Source organism: Nyctibius grandis, chromosome 15 (assembly GCF_013368605.1).
Source record: "Nyctibius grandis isolate bNycGra1 chromosome 15, bNycGra1.pri, whole genome shotgun sequence".
Taxonomy (NCBI): domain Eukaryota; kingdom Metazoa; phylum Chordata; class Aves; order Nyctibiiformes; family Nyctibiidae; genus Nyctibius; species Nyctibius grandis.
The window spans coordinates 12,695,904-12,720,582 of record NC_090672.1 but is presented as its reverse complement, the minus strand read 5'-3'; the positions used below and the strand labels follow the sequence as shown (position 1 = coordinate 12,720,582).

Sequence of the window (24,679 nt, the reverse complement as noted above, 5' to 3'; positions counted from 1 at the left end):
CTGGTATGGGAACGTGGAACAGTTGCTGTTGCTAGTAAATGTGATGTTGGTAATTTGAGCACCTCAGGGATTTGAAGATAAAGTAATGCCTTTTTTGGCCTGCAGTCATCTGTTAGCCATGAAAGAAGGATTTTAATGTGTTCTGAGCTTTCTGTCTGTATCAAAGCTGGGTTCTCGCTTTAATCTCAGGATTGCTACGTGATGCTTTTCAGCTGAAAAGTGTTAAGCAGCATAATTTGTATTGCACTGAAATTGGACTTGGGTTGTTTAGGAGAAGGGAGGTGACCGGGTGTGCGGTGGGAAGAGGTGCCTGACCAGCCCATCGCGTGTGGCTCTCCAGAAAACCCGTGTCATTCGCTCTGGAGAAATGCCTGTGATTTAAAGACAAAATATAGGATAGCAAAAGGAAAGGGGAAGAGATTACAGGTGATGGGGAAGATTGTGATCAGAAAGATGCTCAAGTATTTAATAGCATAAGGTCCCATGAGCGCCTCCATTTACTGCCTGAAGCTGGAGACCCTAAAGAATTGATGGCTCGGTCTGACGTGCGTGCGTGTGAGTGTGTGTTGCAATGGCAATTTGTGGAGTTTTGATGGTTACTGTTGTTCTGTGTTGTGAATATGTTGATATCCTGAAAGATCCCGGAAGAGCACGACTTGGAGAGCCAGATCCGCAAGGAGAGAGAGTGGCGGTTCCTGCGCAACGCTCGCGTCAGGAAGCAAGCCCAGAAGATCATCCAGAAGGGTGAGTGCTCTCCCTCTTGCCCACGCTGCCGGCAGCTCCCTCGAGCTCCGAGCACTTAGTGGGGACCCGGCACTGTAAAACCCCCGTTGATGGTGACCCCCAGCCTGGAGAGGTGCCTGTTGTCTCTCCCGTGTGCTGCCGGAGGGTGTTTCGCTGATAGTCGCTCCCTCTCCGTTCTCAGCTGCTGGTTTTGTTTGGCAGATCAGGGGAAGGACCATTTAAAATGCCACAAGTCTGCCTTCCCCTTGGACCACCTCACTGCAGCGCCGCGTTGGGCGAGGAGCGGAGCCCTGCCGAGCTGCTGGCGGTGCCCGTGGCAGCGATGCCTTTCGCCTTCCCCGCTCTGCTGAGCTCTAAGTGATCGCTCGCTCCTTCCAGCCCATTATATGTTTAATATTTGTGTGTATGGCTTTATGTGTGCTGCTCACACGCTCCCCTCTAACGTGCCTCAGGTTCACGTTCCATTAGCGTGTACTCTGAGAGCTGATATTGCTTTTATTTACGACCCTTTATGCCTCTACAAGGCAGCAGTTGAGCAGGAACTCTTTTAGCACAGGAATTTATTCAAATATAGTGGAACCCAATGAAGTTTCCTCAGGAATTTGCGTGCTTAAATTATCCCTGCTCGTGTGCCTTGACCGGCAGAGCCTGGGGAGCGGCGTTTGGGGGAGCTCTTCTCGCGGTGTCCCCGGGCGCGGAGGGCTCGTCCCCTCCCAGGATGCTCGCCCAGGAGCTGGCAATAATAATTTGCTGAATGAAGAACTGCCCAAGGCTCAGCCTCCTGCGTGTCCCGCGTTGTCTGGAGGTTTGCTGGGCTCGAGTCAGTACAATGGGTAGCTTAATGTCGTGAAACTGCAGGATATCATAAACCAGAGTAATAAAGAAATGGAGCTGGAGCCCGGGAGATGGCTTGGGAGATCTTGTTGAATACAAATAAGATTTTTCATACTTGCCCGAGGAAGTTAAATCTTTTCCTAGACAGTGTTCGTATTTGGTTGCTTGACCTGAGCGACTAAAATGCCAGGATTCATTAAAAAAAAAAAAAAGAAAATGTGAAATATTAAAAAGAATTAAAATAGACTTGCAATCTTTTAATGAAAATTAGATTAAATGGATGCATTCTAAAACAAACTAGAACTGAGTAAATGTCTCCTGGGCTTACAGTTCTGTGTGATGAATTCATACCGTGCCAAAAAATTGCAGTGTCAGGGGTGCCAAAACTGTTTGTGAACAGCAAACTCTTCTAAAGAAAAGGTGGGAAAGGTCTTTAGCTGTCACTTTCATGTCTCCATGGAAAATATATTTTTCATTTGCAAATTAACCTAAAATTTGAAAGACCTGAAATGGAAGCTCCCATAAATAATCCACAAGCTAAAATGAAATAGTGTATTTTAAGTTGGAAAAAAAGGTTTTGTTGTTTTTTATTTTGAAAAAAATAATGTTGATTTTTCTGTCAACACAAACTGGTCTTTCTCTGGGCTTGGTTTTGCTTCCTTGCCGTGTTCTCTTTGGTTACCAAAGTAAGGGATTTGTCAAACCCTCTGATTTGTCACCGCGATTTTTAGTTTGTACTTTAAATGTGAGACAATGAGCGTGGAGGAGTCGGGGCTGTCACATAACTGGGACCTGAGGAGGTTCTTGAAGGAGGGAAGTGTTGGGGGCAGGAGGAGCAGAGGGGTGACAATGGCGCTGGGGAGCTGGGGGGTCCCTCGGGCGGGGGGTTCGCAGGCACTGAGCCGCGGCTGCCTCCTTCCCCCCGCAGGTATTTCCCGGCTGGATGATCAGATCTTCCTCAACAGGAACCCGGGCGTCCCCTCCGTGGTGAAGTTCCACCCGTTCACGCCCTGCATCGCCGTGGCCGACAAAGACAGCATCTGGTAGGAGCTTCTGCGGGGCTCTGACGCGCTCGCTGCCCTGCCGCCGCGCGCGGGTCCGGAGCGGCACGTCGGAGAGCGCGGGGGGGTGGCTTTTATCCTATTTCTTTTGCAGAAGGTTGACGTACAGTATTAATAAAATGATGCTGAATACCAAAGGAGAAAACCAAATTGAATTGGTGTTGAATGTGCATAATTTCTAGTTTCGCTGTAAGGAGTAGATCGCTGTTATAGCTTGCACAGAGAACCAAGAACTGACCTGGGTTTGTTTTTTTCCTCCCCCAGTTTTTGGGACTGGGAGAAAGGGGAAAAGTTGGACTATTTCCACAACGGGAACCCTCGCTACACCAGGATCACAGCAATGGAGTACCTGAACGGACAGGACTGCTCCTTGCTGCTGACTGCTACAGGTAAATAACATCATTTCCCACAGATGAGGGCAGGACTGGGGGGGCTTTTACAGAATTCAAGCCCGTGTGAGCTGTTCTGGTCCTCTTGCCCTCCCCTCTGTGCATGTGGCCCAGCCTGAGCTCCCCCTCCCCTGGGGCTTGCCCACCTGGCCTCAGCTGAGGTGGCGTTTCCAGGATCAAACCCAAAAGTTGTTCCTGGCAGTACTGAAATATCTTAGCTGCTTCAGTGCGTGCTGCAAAGGTTTTCAAATGACTAACGAATCAAACACTTGCTGAAACTATTTCCAGTCACAGCTTTGTTACATCGTTCTGAGTCTTTGCCTATCATTGCGAGTTCATGGTAACCTCCTCCTGTACCATACCTCAGCGGTGTGATTTTAGCTCTCTCTTCAGAGCTGAGAAGGAAACAGTGCTGCAAACAAAGTGGAAGAAATCAAATTCTCTTACTTGTGCTGTTTGAAGTCTAGAGCAGGAAGCACTAAACTTCTCACATAGTTCTGAGCTTCTCTCTAGTCCATGCATCTCACCCAGGGGCAACAGTTCTCCACAACGCCCTGTTGCCTCACGTAAGGTAGCATGAAGAGCTCTCTCCCATTCATTGGTCTGTGGAGCTGTGAGTAAGATCTGCTTCTCTCCCAAGGAGCCATTCTAAACCTGTCAGTCTGAGTGTTTTCAACAGCTTTTCAAACTTCATGCTGACATGTACAGGTTGGGTGTAATTAAGAGAGGTGGGAGAGGGGCTGAGAGGGCCTTTAGGACGTTTCCTTTCAATTTATTGATTCTTAGCACAAAAGTTTCATAGATGGGGAACAAATTGAAAAAATACACTATGTTCTTGAAAGATTTGCTGCTGATGGGCTGGGCTTTGATTCATCTTCTTCTGTGGGGTTGTATTTTGTATTTAGTAGGGTACTTTTGTGGCTCTCAGCACCAATAGCAAGGAGGACAGAGATGAATCCTAGAGAAAATGAATGGGTCGAAGAAATGGAGCGACATCTAATGTCAGGTGTTATTCGAGGGAAGGAGAAAAACTCTTCCAGAACAGTTCCCAGCAGAACAATGCTTTAGGTTTCATGGATGTAAGATTAGAGAGGAAAAACAATTCTAATAAAAAGGATTAAGTTCAAGCGACGCTCTCAGTTTTGGGGTTTGTATGACTACAGTTCTGCTTCTCTTCTTCCTTTGTTGTGCACAAGTAATGACGGGTGTTGCATCAGCAGTGACGTTGCATTGTGTTCTCTTTTCCTGTGCTCCCCAAGATGATGGTGCCATCAGAGTATGGAAGAACTTTGCAGACCTGGAGAAGAACCCAGAGATGGTAACTGCTTGGCAGGGGCTGTCAGACATGCTGCCAACTACACGAGGTGGGTCCCCGCTAAGTTTTCTTGCAGGGAGGGGGTAAAGCTAATCTTTGACGGGGAGAGTAAAACGGGTTTCTCAACTTCAACCATCGGTAACATCCTTGTTCAACAGTCTCTGCCTTCTGGAATGGCCTTTTGCCAGGCCTCAGGGAAGAGGTACTTCTCCAGTTTTCACAAAACAAGCCAAAAAAAACCGAAAGCCCAACACACCAACCTCACACCCACGCTGAAGAACAACCAGAGCAGCCTCTTGCTGGGGAGCAGAAGGGTACAAAGTCCTTGTCCTTTACAAGCCTCACAGAGGCTGTCTTGCCCAAGTGTTCCTCTGAACTGTGTTCTTAAGGAGAGAACTGTAGAACAACGGTGGAACTGGGCACTGCCCTGCTCCGTGCTTGTCACGACAGGTTACTCTTCCCTTTGGGTGGGGTAGCAGCTCACGTATCGCCTCTTTCCTTCTGGGGGGCTGCTCAGCCTTGGCACAGCTTTGCATGCTGCACCTGTGACCTCCTTTAGCCTGAGCTCAAATTTTGGCAATTATTCTTTGGTGTTTATTGTGGGTCAGGAGGTGGCAAGAGAATATGCAATCTAAATCCAACCCGTGCAGAAGGACAGCACAGTTAGACACTGACCTGCCTTGAATGTTAGAAAAGTTGGATAGAAAAAGCTGTGAAAAGGAGCACTGGCATCCAGCCATACACAGGGAGAAACCAGAAGACCAGTTTGGGTAACCCTGAAGTCTGTTTTACGGCATTAAAGGAGGTGGACGTTCCGTCCTTCCGAGACCTGGTAATGAACTAATGCTCTAATGGTGATTCTCTGTCGCTTGAGTATTTTTAATCAAGGCTACAAGTTTTTCTGGCTGTGCGGTAGTTCAATCAGCACTCGTGGGATTGATGCAGGGATTGCTGGGTGAGGCTCCCTGGCTTGTGCTAGGCAGGAGGTCAGATGAGATGACCATCATCATTCATCCTGACCTTAAAATCTGACAGTTCTCATTTCTGAGCTGATGTGGTTCATCCCGGGAGTCTGACACGGCTCTTTTAGCTATTCATTGGATTTCACTAGTGCTGCCTTGTTGAGCTCGTACCTGTTGTTTTCCTTAACACCTCCTGGGTCATCGCCGGTGTTTTAGGACAGAGGAACTGCGTTTGAGGTAACTTTAGACTCTGTGCCTTGCTTTGCTATGTGCACAAAAGTGATTATCAGCTGCTGGAAGCTTGCAGCATGCTGTGAAAATTGCCGTGGTCAAAACCTGCTCTTTGCAGAGATGTCAGGAGGAAAACACTGGTAGTGCACTGAGTGGTGGAGGCCTGGGTCTCCGCAGGCGGAGAGGACAGTGTCCAGCAGTCATCTCCAGTTGCCCTTTGGAGTGTCAGGCAGTTGGTCTGTATTTCTTTCTTGTCAACACCAGCTTTCCTGAGGGATGCTGGTTAATGTTCACCATCCCTGGATTCGGGATCTCGCTTCCCTGGTGCTGGTAATGGACTCACCCAAACAACTGGGAGCTCGCCCAGCCTGCTCTGATCATCCCGTGCTCAGGGAGGATGCTCACAACCATCGACTGAACGTCGGGCTAAATTCCATTTTCCTGCCTTTGTTTGACGTTGCAAAGTAGGTGAAGAGCTGAGGCAAGAGCTGATGTACCTATAAAAGTTCAACCATTACACTGGCCAAAACAGGAGCGTTGGAACTTTAAAGTCTGTTCTCTTTAAGATGGTTTTTCCCCCCCTTTTCTTTCCTGCATACTCGTAGGAAATCTGGATCCTGATTCCTTTGCCTTTCACCTTTGGAGCAATAGAATTGGGCTTGGAAGAAAAGGACAGATTTTTTTGTGGAGAGAGAAATAAATGTAGTCACTTCAAAAGAGCTGTATGGATCGAGTCCCCTTGGAAAATGAGACTCTCTTGAAGGGTTATATTTTGCTGCCAAGATGATAGTTGTGGTCCAGCACTGGCTCATAAAACTGAAGATGCATCTTTGAAGCTGCAGAGCTCAGGAGTTTTACTGGAGTTTGTTTGCTCCTACTATTGATTTCCTTCTCTCCCACCCTCTTCCCCTGTGTCATACTCATCTCTGAATTTAATAGTTTTCTTGATAGCACCCAGAATATTGACTTTTCTAGGCTGTTTTCCCACTTATAAAAGGAGAGAGGAATATGTAATACCTAAATACATTATTCGGAAGCTTGAAAAGCATCCCTGGGTTGTCCAGGCGATGGGAGGTCAGCAATAATGTGCTCAGGGGCTGCCCGAGAGGGGGGAGCAGACCAGGGTGAGGACAGAAGGTAAACTTTGACACTCTGTGAAGGACTTGTTTGTGGTGCTCAGCCCAGGGGAGGAGAAGTGAGCTGGTACAGCCCAGTTAGTGTGTTAAACTTGGCCCCAGTTCATTGCACTTAATAGTTGACTTGAGACTTGGGGTAAGTGAGTCTTCATTTAAACACTGGCAAACTACTGTGTGGGCACCCTCTTCTTTCTGTACAAGATTTGCCTTGGGACTTCTGGCAATTTCTGTAGAAAGGGTGTTTGAAGGCTGCGGGTTGCGTGAGCGGCGTGAGCCTGCAGGGCAGCACAGACCCCCACCGCCCGGTGTCTGCGCGGGAGCTCGGCTGGGAGCCGCTCTGAGCTGGCACTGTGGGGCCGGCCGGGTCGGGCTGGCTCGTAGGACAAGTCGCCGTGCTCGTGCTTCTGAACAAAACTGCCATCTTCTGTGTCGCTTCTTTGTGACCAAGGGAAACGAGCCCCGATCCCCCGGTCGGAATGGCTTTGCCCTTTAAAGCAGCGCCGTGCTGGGATTTGGAAGAATACAGAAGTGGAACCAGCTCCCTCATCGTGACCGGACGCCGTCTGCTCAGCTGTTCCCTCCCCAGCTCCTCGTGTGCTCTCGCAGACGCCTCCCTTGTTTGCCCTTCTCCAGTTCAGCCAAGAGAACCAGTACATCACTTCTAAAGAGGTGCCAGGGGAGGACCGAAGGGCTCAGCCCAGTCTCTTCCTGAACACCTGGAGCTCCCTGTGCAAGATTTTCCGGGGTTGTCCCAAGGTGCCTCTCATCTCCCTGTTGGCTGCTGTGCTCTCATGTTGCCTAACGCCTAGAAACTGGGCTGTGGCTGTGGCTGACGTAAGGGTTGTGTAAATGGAGCCCCCATCAGTGGTTTGCGCTCTCTCCGTGCTGGTCAGCCGTCCCGAGTGACGGGGCAGAGGAGCCCCCGGGACGGTGGCACTCGCTGCGGGGAGCCCACACCCTCCACGGCAGAAGCCTCGTGTTCTGTGCTTGAGTTGTTTGGATTTCCGTCTGTCGCTTCCTGGTGCATTTTCCTTCAGAACAGGGACCAGATCGTGCAAAGGATGGTCTCCTCGTTCAGGAAGAAATGTCAAATCTGTGCAGTTGTCAGCCAGCCAGAATGCTCACTGCACACCCGACGTGCCACCGTTGATGGCTTCCCAGGGAACGCTGTGATTGAGCTAGTGCTGCTCTCCGTGCTTCTGCTTGTCTTCTATGTTCTTGCCTTTAATCTGAGTTGCTTTTTCTAATCCTTTTTTTTTAAGATTTATTTTTGCTCTGGCTGACCGCCTTACCCTTAGCATCAACCCCTTAATCCCTGTCTTCTCACAGGTCTGGCCCGAAGGGTTTCAATCTATCTTGACAGAAGTAAGCAGGGAGGTGAGTGCTTTCTTTCCTGTTACCTACGATGAGCTGGGGTGGGAAGGACCTCCTCGTCTGCCTTCGGGTTGGTTGGTTGGTGGTTTTGGCATTGTGTGAATGGCTGCTGTGTCCTCGTGGTTCCTGGAAAGCTTTGCTGCTTCTTCCTCTCCCGTTCCTGCCTCGTGTCTGTGTCCGTGGCAGCCGTGAGGAACGCAGGGAGGGTGTCTGTGAGGGTGTCTGGGAGAAGGGCATTGTCACCTCGTGTTCCTCGAGCTTTCGGTGGTGAGCAGAGGTTTGGGTGGGATGCACAAGCCTCTCTTTCCAGGAAGACATCAAAGCATCCCTGGACGAAGGGGTATGAATGAGAGGTTCCAACGTGAACAAGCTAACGTGGATTTTACTGGGGTTTATTTGTAATACACTTTTGCTGTAAACATCATGTGGAAAGGGGAAGCTGATGAATCTTTCCCAGGAGGCTCAGGATAGCGGACTTCTGGCAAGGATATGCCTAATAAATGTTACAAATTCTGTTCTTTCGCGTGGAAGGAAGGTAAATGAACTCCCCAGCTTCCAGCTGTCGAAGCCAGGGCTGTGCAGTGTGTGCGTGCTCTGGAGCCTGGCCCCCTCCTCTGCCGCCGAGGGCTGCGGGGGCAGCAGATGGCTGATGTGTCAGGGCAGCTCCGTGTGCTGCACGTCCGTGGATGTTAACGTTGACGTAGTCATCTTGGGTTATTCATCAATTATTAATATCGGCTGACTGATAAGTGCTGAATGTGTCTGTAATGATTAATAGGCCGACGATGATTGCGGCGGTGTGTGATTCAGAGCTCTTTAGCTCGAGGACGTCGCGAAGCCCTCTCTGACTGTTCAGAGCCAGAGCCCTGGGATCAGCAGAGCTGCTGTGCTGCTGTCAGCTGCCTGGCTCGGCGCTTCACTCGAAAATCCCCTGGCAAATGGAAAGGCTCAAATGAGCAGGACTTGCTGCAGGGAGTTCCCTGCTCAGTTCCCAACAGTTCAAGGAAACGCCGGCCGCTCCCTTGCTGGATCGATGCTGCTGCTGCCCAGCGATCGCGCTCCGTCCCAAGCACACAAATAACTGCAGATCAATAAAAAGCATTCACCAGCATCTTATGGCCAGGTGTTCCTTAGTGAAAAATGCAGCAGAAGGATTCATTCTGTCCCGCTGAAGGAGTCCTAAAAATGTGTGACATCAGCTCTTTGGTTGACAGAAAAATACATCAGCAATATTTAGGTAAAATATCCTAGTTTTGTCACTGAAGCACAGTAGATCTGTTCTCATTGCCTGGGCTTCTGTGAGGAATTTTTACCGTAGGGAAGACAGGGGACTGCCTCTGCATCTCGCATCGCTGGGTGCTGGGTGGAGGCAGGAGTCACTGGGTGCTGCTGGGTTGCAGGTCAGTGGTAAATTAGAGAAAGAGCAATGGCTTAATGGTCCAGGTCGTGTCAGGCCTCTGTGCAAGTCAGCCTGGGAATCCCTGAGGTTGGTGTGAGCACAAAGTCCTCAGCCGTCGTGAAGGCAGCGGAGCTGGCAGGAGTCTGGAGGTGCGTTAGTGTGACCCCCTGCCCAGGCTGCTCCGTCGGGGCTCCCCGGGGTATCTCAGCACGCCGCTGCGTCACCTCCCGTCGGCGTAACGGGCCGTGCGGTACGGAGAAGGAGACAGCGTTAACGAGAGAACATTCATCTGACCCGTGCCCACCTCAACCCATCGCTGCCTCGGGGGGCTGTTGGTGCTGAGATGTAAACAGCCATAATGTCTTACCTTGAGAAAAGTTGTGCTGATGCCAAGGAAGAAAAAATAGGCACGTACTTGCCAGCTTGCTGCTCCCTTCGTGCTCTCGTGGGGCTTCTGAAACAGAGGGAAAGACATCAAATATCTGCTCTGCAGAAAACCAGGCCCTTCCCCTCTGGAGGCTCTGCTCCGAGGACTGCTGGCTGTGGGGGCAGGCAGCCCCCGATCCGGTGGGGAGCGGGCGGAGAGGCAGCCCGGGGCGTTCTCAGAAATACAGGTCAGCAGCTGACGGGAAGGGAAGTTTCGTGGGGAGCTGGGGGGCTCTCGGGCTGCGCGGGGCAGCCCGGGCAGAGGGAAGGCTCTCGCCTCACAGGGAGCTGGGCAAACGATCAGACTCAAACAGCTTATACTGGAGAACAAGAGGGAGAGAGAAAAGTAGAGAGAGTCTTCCCACGTCTCCCAGGGGTAGGTATCTTGTCCTTTATGAATAAAAAGTTTGGGAGAAGCACCTTATTTCTGGTCAGATTTTTTAATGGCAATGAAATAATTGGAGAAATTGCAGCTCCAGGGGTTTGTGTTCTTTTAATTGGATTCCCAGCATCACAGCTACTCTTCTCCCTTGCTGTGGATAGTCCTTGGTATAAGAGTGACACTTTTTGAAAGGGTGTTGTAGAAATTAGGGATGAGTGAGGTCATACAACCCTCCCACTGCTTCCTGGGAATGGAAACGGTCGTGCGCCTCACTGCTGAGCCAGGAGGGCCTGTGATTAAAAAATCATCAGTCAGAATCCGAGGTGCTTTTATATTGTGTTTTGTGCAGGTATTCCTGCTTTCATTGGAACGCCAGGTACAGGTTGGCCACGTTCCAGTGACGTTAAAAATAAGTGCAGACACTTGGAATGCAGCTGCTTTCAACACCGGTGTTATTTATTGAAATTTATACGAGGAACTATCCCATCCAGACAAGTATCTGTTGCTCAGGGGGAATCCTGAGGGATTTACAGAATCCTGAGAAAGTTACAGCTTCAAGAACGGCTCTTGGTATGTGTTGTGTTGTAGAGAAACTCGCATCATACAGAACTGCAAGTACTGGTGTTAAAAGGCTCAACAAAAACAAACAAACAAAAAACAAAAAAAAAAAGGAAAACCTTTAAAAATGTCTTTTCCTGAGCTGTGAAGACTTGTTGCTCGTTATCTGAGAACGTAACATTCCTTATGGGAAAATTGCAACCTTAACTAATGATGCCTTAAAGGGAGTGTGGTGTTGGGATGCCTGTTTCTGCAGTTCAGCAGCTTCTCAGAGTACCAGGGTGTCACCGCTGGCCTTTGTCAGAGGGTTGCACCGGTGTCACAGCATTGCCCCCATTGGGGACTTGGAAGTAGGGTGGCAGGTAACACAAAATGTGGCTCGGGCGAGGAGCTGAGGCTGCCTGGGCTTGCAGAGTACCTTATGTTTTTGCCAGAACGAGCCTGAGAAGCACCTTACGTGCCAAAACTGCGAGCCAGAACACAGCAGGTGAACTGCAGCCTGGGTTGTAACATCCTGGAGAAGGACCTCTGTTAATTAAAAAGGAAATTATAATTAGTATTAAGTCCCGTGTTTGCTTCTCATCCCAAAATACTAGGAGTTTAACATATAAACATGAGCCAGTACTGTATCATTTGCACCATGAAAATGTTTGCTCGTAGATAGAAATAGTTCAGCTATTTATGTCTCACTCCGTACTGTGTCATCTTTGAATTTAACATTTCCCAGTCCGAGGGAGCCTTCCTTCCCCGGTACACGCTTGTGAACGACTTAAATTTCCATACAAAGGCTTTTCCTCTTTCCAGACACATTTGAATTCTGGTTTAGCATTTCCTGGGGTCCCCTTTCCCCCTTTTCTTCACCCACCTCCGTGTCAGGGCATCGCCGGGGCTGCAGCGGGCGCAGACCCCCCGGCCTGGGGCTGGTGCTCGGCACGGGCGCGATGTCTGCAACCAGGACCCCGCGCTGCAGATGGAGCCGCCCCATCTCCTAGCAGGAGGGTGCCAGGAGTTCTCCTCGGCTGCGGCTTTTATGCAGCTCTTCTGCTCCTTCTGGTGCCTGCGTTGGGTGGTACAGGGTGCTGGTGGTGCGCTCGGGGGCTGCCCAGCCCGCCCGCGAGCGCTTCTGGGCATCAGGAGCAGCAAAAACAATGTTTCGTGTTGTCTTCAGAGAGTAAGAAGGCTGACAAAGAAAGGGGAGATCCCTTGTTCTGGAGTGATGGAAGTGCTGCACTTGCCTCTGGCAGGGAGCAGAGGTTCTCACTGACATGGACCATCTAAGCTGTATAAGGAAGGCAGGAGGAAGACCACAAGCCGCACCATGCACCAACATCATCCCCCTCCTCTCTCTCCACCCATGGGCTCTCTGTCAACCCCTGGTCCGGGGTGAACCCTTCTCCTCTCTATCTGGTTGTCTCTCGTGGGAGATCTCGGTACCATTTACCATAAAGTGGAACCCCTCTGGAGCATCTTCCCTCGGTGAGCCTTTCCCTAGGCACCGGGGTGGCATCGCTGGGTATCCTCAGCGCTTAAATCCCCGACAGATACACCAAGACAAGCACCAAAACCGCTGGTCATCACTCTGGATTCACCATCTCTGTCCCCCCCAAGAAAGGACACCCGGGACCGCAGCAGGCTGGGTCTCTTGCTACTGATCAGACTGAAGGAAAACATTGTCTTCAAACTGGGAACGTAACTGGAAAATTGGGAGCTTTAAAACTGCCGAAGAGCCCATCGCCTGCTTAGCTCCATCAGCGGGGGTAATGGCGATGGCTGCCTCAGCCTGCCACGTTTATCCTGTCACATGGGCCATAAACAAGATGACAAATGGAAACACTTCAGCGATGTTTATCATCTAAATCACCGCCTGCTTGTTTGCCTCGGGTCTCTCGCAGCCCTCCGAGCTGCCAGGCGAGCTGAAGTAGCGATCAATTTGACTCGCAAGATAAAGGTACAAGCTCTGAGCTTAGCTGAGAGTCCCCAATTTCCGCGGGGAGATGACGGACTGTCAGTAAACGTCAGTAATCTGCGCAGCAAGATCAGGGAGGGGAGATGGGCGAAGTGTTTTATCTGGATCTGTGCGAAACGAGGGTGTTTCATCACCTTTGAAGAAAACTCGGTGTTTATAGGCAGCCTCTGTTGTTTCCTTTGTGCCCTGTAAAGGTGTTTGCTCTGGTAGAAAGTACTTACAGCCATTAGGTGACAAAGAACATGTTGGGGTAGGTTTAATTACCCTGCTGGGGCTAATTCCTAACAGTAAATGGAGAGAAATTCACATGGACGAGCAGGTTGTGGAGTGGAAACACAGGAATCCTGCGGCAGGCAGCGGTGAACGGCTCTGAGCAGGAGCCCGCAGTCTCATGCATTGCGGAGTGCTTTCTGCCTCGGGCTTGCACGTGGTTGTAAAATACTTCTCAGCACCAGAGGCTCAGTTTGGCACGGCGGAGAGGGTGAGCACTGCTCTGCAAGGCCAGGGTGCTGCTCCTGCCTCCGCTGAGGGGAGAGCTCTGCCCAGGAGGTGAAAACAAACACAAGAAGTGGAGTCCTGCTCTGGTTCCCTCGTGTCGCGCTCCTGGGGGTTTTTTGTTTGTGGTGTCAATATATGAATAAGAGTCTCCCTGGAAAACCTGTAGATTTGGGGTTGGTCAGCCTTTGCAGCATAAAAAGCAGAAGATAATTGGTGTACAGCTCTCTGCATTAAGCAAAACGTTTCCGTGCTGTGGAGGCGGCACACAGGTACAAAGAATCCTTCTAATTAAACGCACACGAGTTGTTCCTCGGAGATTTCCCCCGCCGAATCAGGGCTTTCATTGCCAGCTCTTTCCCAAGTCCCACTATCTGTTTTTTTTTCTGATACTTGTGTGCTCTGTGCTTAGGAGAGCCAGCTCGCTCGATGGCTTTTGGACATCTTCTTCCCCCAGCTGGGAAAGGAGGTGACACACACTTACTCTTCCCTGGAAATCGCTGTACCGGCACAGTTCATGGGTTCACGCAGTCTGCCAGCCTGTCTGTGAGCAGGTGCCCATGGCAGGTGTGTGGGGGATAGAAAATCCCTTGGAATTCTCTTACACTGTGGATGGGATGTGTTTCTAAACTTCACCTGGCAATCAGCTGCTGCCCTCCAAGACGAGGAGCAAAAGCTCGCATAAATGTATAGTAGCTAGTGTAATTGCAGAATGTTCCCCTCCTTATCTTGTAGCAAATTGATTTTTACTCCTACCAAGCTGTTTAATTGAGTAGCTTACAGCAATGGCTTTGCTACTCCTTGTTTAGAAACAATCTCCCCTTAACCACGTGTTTCGATTAGAATGAGGAGTCATGGTAACCCAGGGGCTCTCAGGTGAGATGTGTGAGATGTCACCACTTTAGTCCACTTCAATAATCGTTTAATCCGGTGTTCTCATGAAGTGGTGGATAATTTATTAGGACTCCCTTGGAAGTCCCCAGCAGCTTGTATTGACCTGCCTGCAGGGACCATCTCCACCTCGCCTTTCCTAAGCACTTCAGCTAGGCAAGGGCTCAAAGACACGCTTGGGACTCAAATCCAGGACCAGCTGATGTGATCCCATTTGGAGGACGTATGGATGTGTGTGTGTAATTTTAAATTTCCTCTAATAATGACAGTTTCTGTCGCATGAGGTCATAAAAGCTGGTGTTCTAATTAGTGCAGCTCTGCCGGTGCTGATGCAGGGATTTATTTGCACGCCCTGCCTGTGTTTTGTCTTAGGAGCAGGAATGGTGGTCGACTGGGAACAAGAAACCGGGCTCTTGATGACATCGGGAGACGTGAGGATAATCCGGATCTGGGACACGGATCGGGAAATGAAAGTCCAGGTAACGTCTGCACGTTTGTCCCGTTCACCTTTTCCCTCCCAGATGTCCCGTGCAGCGAGTTACCCCGTGCACAGCTAAAGCATCTGAGACTCGTCTGTGAAGAGATGGCAGGTTCTGGGGCTTCTGTCTGCCTGCCTCAGAGCTGTGTTACAAGATAAATGAAAATACACACGTACTGAGCGTGCCAGGTCCTTCCTGGAAGCTGCTGCTGCTGTGGGCGGTGGCAGCAGTGGTTGAGATGAGTGAGGCTGTGAAGCCCAGAGGCACCCGGGTGCAGGTGGGGTTTCCTATTAGCACGTGATTGAAATAGCGTCAAAGTTCTTGAGGAGATTTAGTGGTGGGGTGGGTCGGTGGCAGAGCGTTGGGACTCACTGCTGCCGTCTCTGCTTCTCTGGGCCGCACGCAGACCCGCGCCCTGGGCACCCCGGGGTGTTCCCGTCTCACCTCGGAAATGAGGCAGCACAAAAGCAGCGTTTCGGTCGTACGTAACTTTCTGCGTGGTGTAACGGGGAAAAGGTGCCGCAAGCGTTGGTGTTAATTGTCATCACATAAAAGTTTCTCAGGAATTATAAAAAGAAGCAGCTGGTCTCTGAGAACGGCGTCACCATGCTGGAGAAAAAAGGAAGGCTAGTTTTCAAAGCTTCTAGAAATTAATTACCCTTGGATGAACATTAATTGCGGCACTTTGACCCTGCATTGCAGGATAATTAAGCCTATGTTAATCTTAATTACTTTCACGTATTATTTTTTTCTATGTAAATTAGGGAACAGTAAAATTCAGGAGGTGAAAATCTTTTAAATTATGATGATTAATGATTACGCTGAAAGTATCTGTGGACGGGTGCCTCCGCGAGCGCTTGGGATGCGGCTGAAGGAGCAAGTGCTTCATTTTCACCTCTGCTGATTGTTCCTGCTTCAAAGGCAGGCGCTGGGCTGAGGCCGTTAGAAGAGCTGCTGAGAACAGCCCCGGAGGCTGGTGCCTCTAGAGCTGGGAGAGCTCGATGTGCACAGAGCAAAAACAGGATTGAAGTGGGAAATTAGCTAGTGCCTTTCTAACGTGCCTCCTGATTGCTGTCCTACCTTTCCAGTGCTGCTTAGCTTTTTTTTTTTTACCTGTTTTAATTGAAAATGTTTGTCCTTATAGCAGGTGCAGCCATTTTCCAAGCAATTCTTTTGCTCATAGCGAGTAAAAAGCAGGGAATTAGCAGCGTTAGAGTGCAAGCACACACTGTGTTCCCAGCTGTCCTTGCAAGCTCCAGCTTTCTTTTTCCCTGTCATTTTTTTTTAATACACCCAGTGTCTGGCTTCTAATGAGATAACCTGGATCTGCTTGTCACGTGTCCTGGCGCGGGGACTGATAGGTGGCACGGCACTGGCTCGCTTTATCCTGCGTAAGTGGTTCTCGGGTGCTGTGCTGGAGTCAGGCAGCTCGTTGTGTTGGCCAGGGCTTACGTGCCCGCTCTGACGTTGTTCAAGAGCCCCAGAGCCGCTTCGCCACCGCCCGCTGCCCGTGGCTACGGGCACGGGCAAGGGGAAGGTCATGCTCGGACAGCCCAGCCAGGGTCTGCTTAGCTTGGCCCGTTGGCAGCAGCCCCCGGGGCTCTGCAGAGGTGTGGTGATGATCCTAGTGAGGAAGGGAGCAAAGTGTTTAAAAAGTAAAATAAAAAACAAAAATAAACTGAAAGAAATGGACGTCATCACTGGAGCCATTCTGGGTGAAGGGAGCTGCTTCTGGTAACGTCCTTTTGTCCTTTCCAGGCACCCAATATGGTTTTAGTCTGGCACAGACAAAAAAATAAGTTTATTTTACAAGAGGCATTTGAATAACTTGCTGGAACTCACTTGGGTGTTGATTCGATGCACAAAAAGGGCTGATACCGTGCAGCTTTGTACCTTCTTTTGCCTGGGCAGTATTACCTGTACGTTTGGGTTCCTATGTGGTTTTATATATGCCATTATGAGGTTTTGCTTTCTACAGGTATATTTGTCTTAGAGGACTCTTCTCCTCCAAATATATCCCGTCCCTCCTGCCGTTCCAGTGGCATTTACAACTTGTGCACAACAGAGGTGGTTTATGGAGAAATAACTCCTCTGGCCACTTGTTTTAACTAATTAGATATTCTTAGCAGAGGATTATATTAACTCCTCCTTCCTACAACAGACCTTGCCTTCGGTTTGGTTTGTAAAGCCGAATGATTTGCAAAAGCTGGTTTTGCTGGAATTCTTCCCCTGGGTCCATCTGTGGCACTTGTGGCTCAGACACGTGGCAGCAGCAGTGTCTGGCGTCCCCAGGGCCACCACCCCCTCGTTTGTGGTCGTGTCCAGAGGGCCTGAAGGAAAGCTGCACCCCGAGGCCGTGTCCCAGTGCCCGTGAGAGGTGGAAACTCCGGTTCAGTTTGGGACTGACGTACAGAACGGGGAAGGGACAGGACACGGGGTCCGGTGGCTTTAGCACCTTGACTCTAGTGCCTTCTCGTTGGGGCTCTAGGCTTGCAGAGACCCATCGTGGTCTCAGCTTGGCCTTCGTGTGCTTTCTCCCCAGGACATCCCCACCGGCGCCGACAGCTGCGTGACCAGCCTCTCCTGCGACTCCCACCGCTCGCTGATCGTGGCCGGGCTGGGCGACGGCTCCATCCGCGTGTTTGACAGGAGGATGGCTCTGAGCGAATGGTAACGGCACATCCTTCCCAGGCTCGGGGGGATCCGCGTCCTTCCCTCTCCTCCCCTTCTAAATGTTTCTCTCCTTGTTCCTCAGCCGCGTCATGACCTACCGAGAGCACACGGCCTGGGTGGTGAAGGCGTACTTGCAGAAACATCCTGAAGGCAACATCATGAGCGTCAGGTAAAAGAGGTTTTACTGTTCATCCAATCCAAAGAATCACAGACTGGGTTGGGTTGGGAGGGACCTTAAAGATTATCTCGTTCCAACCCCCCTGCCACGGGCAGAGATACCTTCCACCAGACCAGGTTGATCAAAGCCTCATCCAATTTGGCCTTAAACACTGCCAGGGAGGGGGCAGCTCAACTGTTTGAGCTGTTTTAAACACAGTTTGCTTTTCTGTTTAAAATCTGCCTCTGGTATTTCAAGAGTTAAGAGGGTGAAGCTCTTTAGTTTGGCATTTGCTTCAGTAATTAACTCCTGCTCCAAACTGAGAGGGAGAGAAGGCAGAAAGAAATGTGAAGCTTTCCTTGGAAGCCTGTTAGTGAGGTTTGAGAGTAAACAAGAAGGCGTCTGCTGAAGTCACTATCACGAGGCGTGTGAGGGAGGAATCGAGTGAACCAGAAACCTGAGCTAGATATAGTATATCTTGTGGCTGTTCTCTATTGCCAGCATCTCATGGGGTCATTTGAGAGAGAACACGAGGAGGAAGGTTGATGTTGCATCTGTTGGGCATATTGCTGTGCAGGATTACTTTGCTGTCTGGCAATTTTCTACACATAAATCCGTTTCTGCTGCCTGGTAAATACTGTGGAGAGAGCAGCATATACTTATTTGGCCATTAAAGAACAGCAGAATATAATTTATCATCACAAAGCCACTGTTTGCACACAAAGAGGCTCTTTTTCTTGATTACAAAATGAAAACAAAACATAATTTTCTGGGATTCAGAACATTCCTGAGGTGGGGGGATGGGCCAGCAAAAATGTATTAAGATTTTCAGAAAGGGGATTATGTGATGCAGCTGCCAGATTTGTGGGGCTCACATATTAGAGTTTTTAATCTTCCTTTCTGTAATCTCCTTCAACAGTCCCAGGGGTCAGGCCTGTGTGCTTGGCCAGCCTGGGTCTGGAGGCTCGTTTTTTCCCCTCTCCTCAGTGCCCTTCTCAGCACGTGGTGCTTTCTCTCGGGATCAAAGAGGTATGAGGAAATGTTGTACTTCACAAGGCATGTCTGGGCTCGTCCCAGAGGAGCTCAGTTTGTTGACACAAGCCAATTGCTCTGGGTTTCTCCCAGTTCACTTTCTTCTTCAGCTGACAGCAAGATCCAAGAAAAACAAATGTTAGGATGTCACGAGGTCTTGGCCTAACTGCTTCCTGCAGACCTCGAAGGCGCTGTACTGCTGGTGGAGCAGTTCTCTGAACCTCAGAGGAACCTTTTCTCTGGACCAGAGGCAGGAGTTGGTAACACAGGGCTGGTGACTCTGATCCTGCAGCTCGCCGTTGCCCGGCACTGGTTCACCACGTGATACAGTGTTGAGCCGCTTTGATCTACGTGCTAGTGCTGCCGATGAACCATCAGGTGTGCTTGTGTCAGGCTGGCAGCGTTGCTAGAAAAGGTCCTTAAACACCTTCTGAATATGCTGGTTTGGTAGCTCAGCTTTCGTTGACTTCTCGTTGGCTGTTATGGTTCAGCTGGGGTGTGTTTTCCGATGTAGCTCCTCATCACAGAACTTCACTTCCATTTTAAAGCTCTTGTGTGGTCGTCCAATCCATTCAGAACCATTTTCAAGTCTTATTAAGGTTCAAAGCTATAAATGAATTTACTGTATATTTGATCTCTCTCAAACAGTATTTCCATCTAGTCTTTAAAATCAACCTCAAGCTTAATTTGTCTTGAATTTAATTATGTGACAGTTGGAGCTGCAGCTTCTTATAATGATGCAAGTAATCCTGTATAACAGCCTTTTGATCCTTATTAGATATTCCAGAGGTAAAGAAACTAAAGGCAATATGCTGCTTAATGCTCTGGTGCTCTTACCTCTGGAGGGTGATTCACACTTGTGTGGCCATCAGTGACTTGGAAAAAATAACACTTTAAAAGTTGTGGTGCCAAAAGCCCTACGTGTGCTGCCAGCAGAGTAAGATCAGACGAGCTGACTTTGAATTTATTTTCCATAAGAGACTTTTCTGTTAGTCTTTCTGTACACCAGTCAACCCATCTCTTACAAGGAGCTCAGAAGAGCAGATGTTCCATAGCAAAATCCTGTCCTCTGTACTGGGGCTGTAGGAAAAGATGTGCCCTCTTCACATCCAACAGACGTGATTTACTGATGGGTTTCAGAGAGATCCCTTAACAACGAGAAATCATTTGTGTTTGAAAGGTGCTTGATCTATATTGCTCTCCCCCGATGATTAATTAATAGGATTGACACATCACCCGAGCGTTCGCAGGGTTTGTTACGCCTGGTCCACGGAGTGCTTTGGACAGCGAGGACTTGTGCAGCTGTGCCCAGACATTTGGTGTAAGGGATGGGACCAGCAGATCCCATCTGGTCAGGGTTTTCTAATACAATTTCCTGCTGCGAGAAGGAGAAGGAATTTGGGTCTGACGTGCAGCTTGGGGTATTGAGTGTGACATAACAGTAAAGGCACTTACACTCAGCGATAAAAGTAATAATGGCTCGCTCCTGAGGGCAGGGGCAGAGCTGTTTGCACAGCACTTAGTGCCTTGTGGATGGTACCATGTAGAAGTGACATCAGTGGGAATTCATCCCTACTGACGGAGAAGGCGAGGGCGTGTGTCTTCTCTACCCCAGCTTCCTGATGGAGGTGGCCAGCTCGCAGAGGCACGTGGCTCGGTTGCCTGGGCTTTAGGGTCTGGTCTGGGTACAGCCTGACGTTGTGAAACTCATGTGTTGGCAGCGTAAACGGAGACGTGCGGTTCTTCGACCCTCGGATGCCAGAGTCCATGAAGGTCCTTCAGATAGTCAAAGGGCTGACGGCCCTTGACATTCACCCACAAGCCAACCTCTTTGCATGGTAAGTTCTCGTTTCATCTCCTGCTTCCCTGGAGTGGACAGTTTGTCTCTGCAGAATCATTCGTGGGCTTTTGTTGGCTTTGTTTCCTGTCTCAGTCCTGCAGCGTAGCAGGTAACTGTGGTTCCAGATTTCTGTAAATCTCCCTGCAGAGGTTGCCAGGGTACAGTTAAAGTCAGTCTCCCCACTTACAGGACCCATTGCACACTCATCTGATAAATGGCTCAGGTCGACACAGCTGAAGAGGGGGCTGTAGGCAACAGCATCACGGTGACACCACGTTCTCTTGATTCCTTTCCAGTGGCTCAATGAATCAGTTCACTGCGATCTACAATGGGAACGGGGAGCTGATCAACAATATCAAATACTACGATGGTTTTATGGGACAAAGAGTTGGAGCCATCAGCTGCCTGGCTTTCCATCCTCACTGGGTCTGTATTCTCTTTTTTTCTGGGTTTTGGAATTTGCTTTTCTTAGTTTATGTCTGTGTTGGAAGAGGGAAAGACGCAGGGACCCCTCTAGCACAGGGGGATGCTGCCCCAGCCTGGTCTTCTGTGGATGCTTTGAGCCTGACTCTCAGCCCAAGTCCTCAGGGCTTGTCCTCCAGGCTGGCGGTGCCACCCGGTGCTGCTGGTTTATGGTGTGCACCTACAACTGGAACGGGGCTCCCAAGGGCTGAGCCCTTTTTACTTGCAGCTCAACTTGACGTCCTGTTCCCATTCCTTCCCGTCACTCTGGGTCTGCCGCCTGGCTTAGCTCTGTAGTTCGTGCCACAGGAGTCGTCCGAGGTGAATTTGCCAGGAGCTGACTGGAGAGGTGCAGTCTCTCGCTTCCAGTCCACAAAATTTTATTTATTCCCTGCCTCTCGCAGACGGTAGGGCTCACCCTCGCCTCTGGGGCTGCTTTTACGCCGCCTTCTGTAAGGCTTTGGGGAGACCTAATGCTGTGCAGCAGGAAAACTGCACATCAGAAAAATGAGAACTGCAGAAATTAAAGGCGTAAGCTGATAAAGTCTGGGATGAATCAGAGTAAAAAGGAAATTTCAGAGTGTGTCACAGCTGAGGTGGCTCTGCAGTAGTTGTTAGAGGGTGAATCTGGTTGGTACTTAATCAGGAGGCAGGTGCCCATCTGCATTATGGACTTCTGCTCAGCCAGAGACGAGAATAAAGGAAGGAGGTGGAACGTGTAAGGAAACAATGTGAATGGGTAGGAAAAACAGGAGGAGGTTAAAGGCGGCGTTTAGACAGAGTCATTTGAGAAACCTGCAGCTCAGAACACAAATATTTGCTGTGTGATGGGCAGGAGCAGTGGGAGCGATGCAGGGGCTGGTGCAGAGGAGGGGGGAGGCGGTTCTGCTGCCGAGGGGACGTGCGTTTCCCATCCTGAGGACAGCGAGGTGAAAGGAAAGCTCGTCTCCTCGGTTTTGAGAAGAATGATTTTGCTGTTCTGCAGCTGGGGGGATGGAGGAAGAAGGGGCTGATCATTTGCGATGTTTTGCTCTTTAAATAAGCAAACAAAGCCCCGTCCAGCCCGGGGCTCTGCGGCTGGGGCTGTTCCTGGGCCTCTCTCTGGAGGCAATGCTCATTTTCAGGCCAGGCAACTGTTCCCCTGACTGGACTTGGAGTCATTTAGAAAAATTATGTCAGCGGTTGGCAACTAATAGTCACCGTAATTTTTCCCTCTGGCTCAAATGGGCACATAACTCGCTGAGACGATGTAGGTGCTGGCAGAAAAGGTGTCGGCAGATGCCCCGAAGAGCTTTTGAGCATCTGGGCGTTCCTGCTGCGAATGTCGCCCGTCTCCGCGTTGCCCACGCTGTGCCCCTCGTTACCCCGCGGCGCCCGGGCGTTCATCCCCGCTCTGCTCTCTCCGCAGCCTCACCTGGCCGTCGGCAGCAACGACTACTACATCTCGGTGTACTCGGTGGAGAAGCGGATCAGATAGCGGCTGGCGGCAGCGGCACTGGCGGAGGGGTCCCAGCGGGCAGGGCCGTGTCTCACCCATCATGTACATAGTGAAATTATCGACTTGAATGTTTAGTGTTGGCTGCTGCTGCGACCCGTAACTTGAACATTTTTTTTTCTGACTTAGCTACTGATGATTTTGACGAGGGGAAGAGAGACAATCTCCTTTTTTTTTGTTGGTTTTTCTTTTTGGTTTGTTTTTTTTTTGTTTTTTTGTTTTTTTTTTCCCAGCTATATCCTCTAAAAGCTACAGAAAAGGATCGTTTTATTTTTGTTTCCCGTGGTTGGCTTCTCTGTTAGAAACACGGCTCCTGAGCTGGGAAGGACTGGATGAGGCAACACCCTTAAAAAGGGCTTTCTGTTTTGAACTGTGTTTCTTCGTTTTGCCGGAGCGGGGGTTGCGTTCAGGCCTGAAGTCAGGACTCACCTACAGCTCCGTGCGTCCGGCCAGAGCGCGGGACCCCTCCAGCTGCCGCCCCCCCTGTGCCAAGCAGAAATTCCCCCGACGGGGCAGCGAGACCCGAGCTGTCCATCTGCAGAACAACGCCCGTGCTCCTGCACTGCCCGAGCGTGGGCGAGGGAGGCAGGAAAGCGTCTCCCCTGCATGAACCTTGTCCCCTCCGCAGCGTCCTCTCCAGCAGAAGCAGAGGCAGAAGGCGGCGTGGTGGCACAGGGATCCTGAGGAGGTGGCAGGAGCGGGGCAGGATGCCACCGTGCCGTGAGGTTGCACATAGAGGAAGAAGATGGGAGAAAGAACGGACATCTCTAACGTCCAACAAGCCTGGAGCAAGTCACTCACGTAACCACTTTCCACCCAAGCACACGGTGCTGGTGGGGACGTCCGAGGTGCCGCGGTCACTGTCACTTCTGCGGTCACTGTCCTTTTGCTCACAGTGAACTCCACACACACGTTTGGTAGCCTGGGAGCTCGGCCCGGCCACTGAGGGGGGCTCCGGGGTCAAGCCACGGGCTCTCATCTCGCTCTGATGTGCTAACGTTCACCAAGGTGACGGTCAGGAGGGTTTGCACACTCGGACGTGGCTGTGGCCTGTCTGTCCCTGCAGACCCGGGCGTGTGACCACACGTGGTCTGAGCACAAGAGAACCACTGAAGAGGGGGAAGACGGCAGGTCCTCCTGCTTTGAGCAGCACAGCTGTGTCCCGGCTGTCTCGGGGAAAGCCTGCTCCACCTTCTGCACCTTCCACGTCTGAATAATGAATGTTTCTGTCCCTTGAAATCCGTGATGGGTGTGGGGAAGGGGCAGGCACAGCCAAAGGGCAGGTTTCTTCCAAGTGCTGCCGAGGTGTGATTTAGCTGGCCAAGGGCAGAACTTGCACTGTGCAAAAACCACCGCGGCGACAACGGGTGACCTCCTGAGTCCAGAAGTCTCCAGTTTTTCTTCCAGCCGGTATCACGGGGTCTGCACGCTCCCAGCAAACTGCCAGCGATGAAAATACTGATGAGGGAAGGGGTGAGCAACGGCCTCTCCCTGTGTGGATGGTGGCTTCACCCCTGCTGTGGTGCAGCGGAGAGCGTCCGGCCTGTGACTGCTCCTTGTACACCAGATAATCGTGTTTCCTGTGTGTGTTGGGGCAGCTGGGCCACGCAGGGGCCGTGGAGGTGGCCCGCTGGCTGTCCCAGGCTGCCTCGATGGGGGTCCCGGAGCCGCGGAGCTGGAGCAGACGCCGAGGGCTGGGCGCTGCGTCCTCACCCTGAGCACCGTCCCCGTCCCCCCGTCGCAGGGAGGCCTCGGGCCACTTCGCAGGATGACGAATCAAAGGCTTTAAACTTACAAAAAAACTACCTAAAAGTCCACTTTTGAGTTACGGAAAGTTTAATTATGGTCTAACAGAGCTGTGCCTCCTCCCGGGCTGCTCCGGCGTCGGTCCCGGGGACACGTGTCCACCGCCCTGCCCGCGCCGGGGGCCGGCAAGCGTGGAGCCAAGCGTGGGATCTACACGTAACCGATTAACATACACAGCTTAAAAAAAACCCCAAACAATAGGTTTTTAACTTGTATCAGTGTATTCATTAAAGGAACAGGAAATCCCTGGCAAAAGGCGAAGGTGGGTGGTGGGACGGCGCTGCCCGGTGCCGGCCAGGAGGTGAGTTTTTAACTAACTCGGCCTGTTGAGCTTTCATGGAAGCGTGTGTGCGTGTGGGCTGTGTTTTCACAGGTCTGGTGCAGAGATTCAATCATGAAGTTTAACCCGAGGATCTGGAGAGCATCCTACTTAAAAGTTCACTTATCTCTATTTATTTTACAAAAATAAAATTAAAAAAAAATATTAAAAAACCCCACACAATTGTAATGTGAGAGTAAGACAATTACAAACAAATAAATGGTTAATAAAAAATAAATGCAGAAACACTTCC

At 50.5% G+C, this 24,679-nt stretch overlaps 1 protein-coding gene across 3 annotated transcripts in view; it reads left to right on the top strand.

The window, feature by feature from the left end:
* The window catches only part of RPTOR (regulatory associated protein of MTOR complex 1), a 132,069-nt gene extending 107,392 nt beyond the window's left edge, over window positions 1-24,677 (top strand). For 2 of the 3 annotated variants that reach the window (XM_068413582.1, XM_068413581.1), the window contains exons 25-35: window positions 639-744; window positions 2,507-2,621; window positions 2,904-3,028; window positions 4,288-4,392; window positions 8,002-8,049; window positions 14,536-14,642; window positions 17,185-17,312; window positions 17,398-17,484; window positions 20,226-20,342; window positions 20,641-20,770; window positions 22,215-24,677. In XM_068413582.1, the coding sequence (XP_068269683.1) occupies window positions 639-744; window positions 2,507-2,621; window positions 2,904-3,028; window positions 4,288-4,392; window positions 8,002-8,049; window positions 14,536-14,642; window positions 17,185-17,312; window positions 17,398-17,484; window positions 20,226-20,342; window positions 20,641-20,770; window positions 22,215-22,283 (1,137 nt within the window). In that variant the 3' untranslated portion in view covers window positions 22,284-24,677. The remainder of the gene's footprint in view (window positions 1-638; window positions 745-2,506; window positions 2,622-2,903; window positions 3,029-4,287; window positions 4,393-8,001; window positions 8,050-14,535; window positions 14,643-17,184; window positions 17,313-17,397; window positions 17,485-20,225; window positions 20,343-20,640; window positions 20,771-22,214) is intronic. The other variant, XM_068413583.1, reaches the window with a different exon arrangement.
* The last annotated feature ends 2 nt before the right edge of the window (window positions 24,678-24,679 follow it).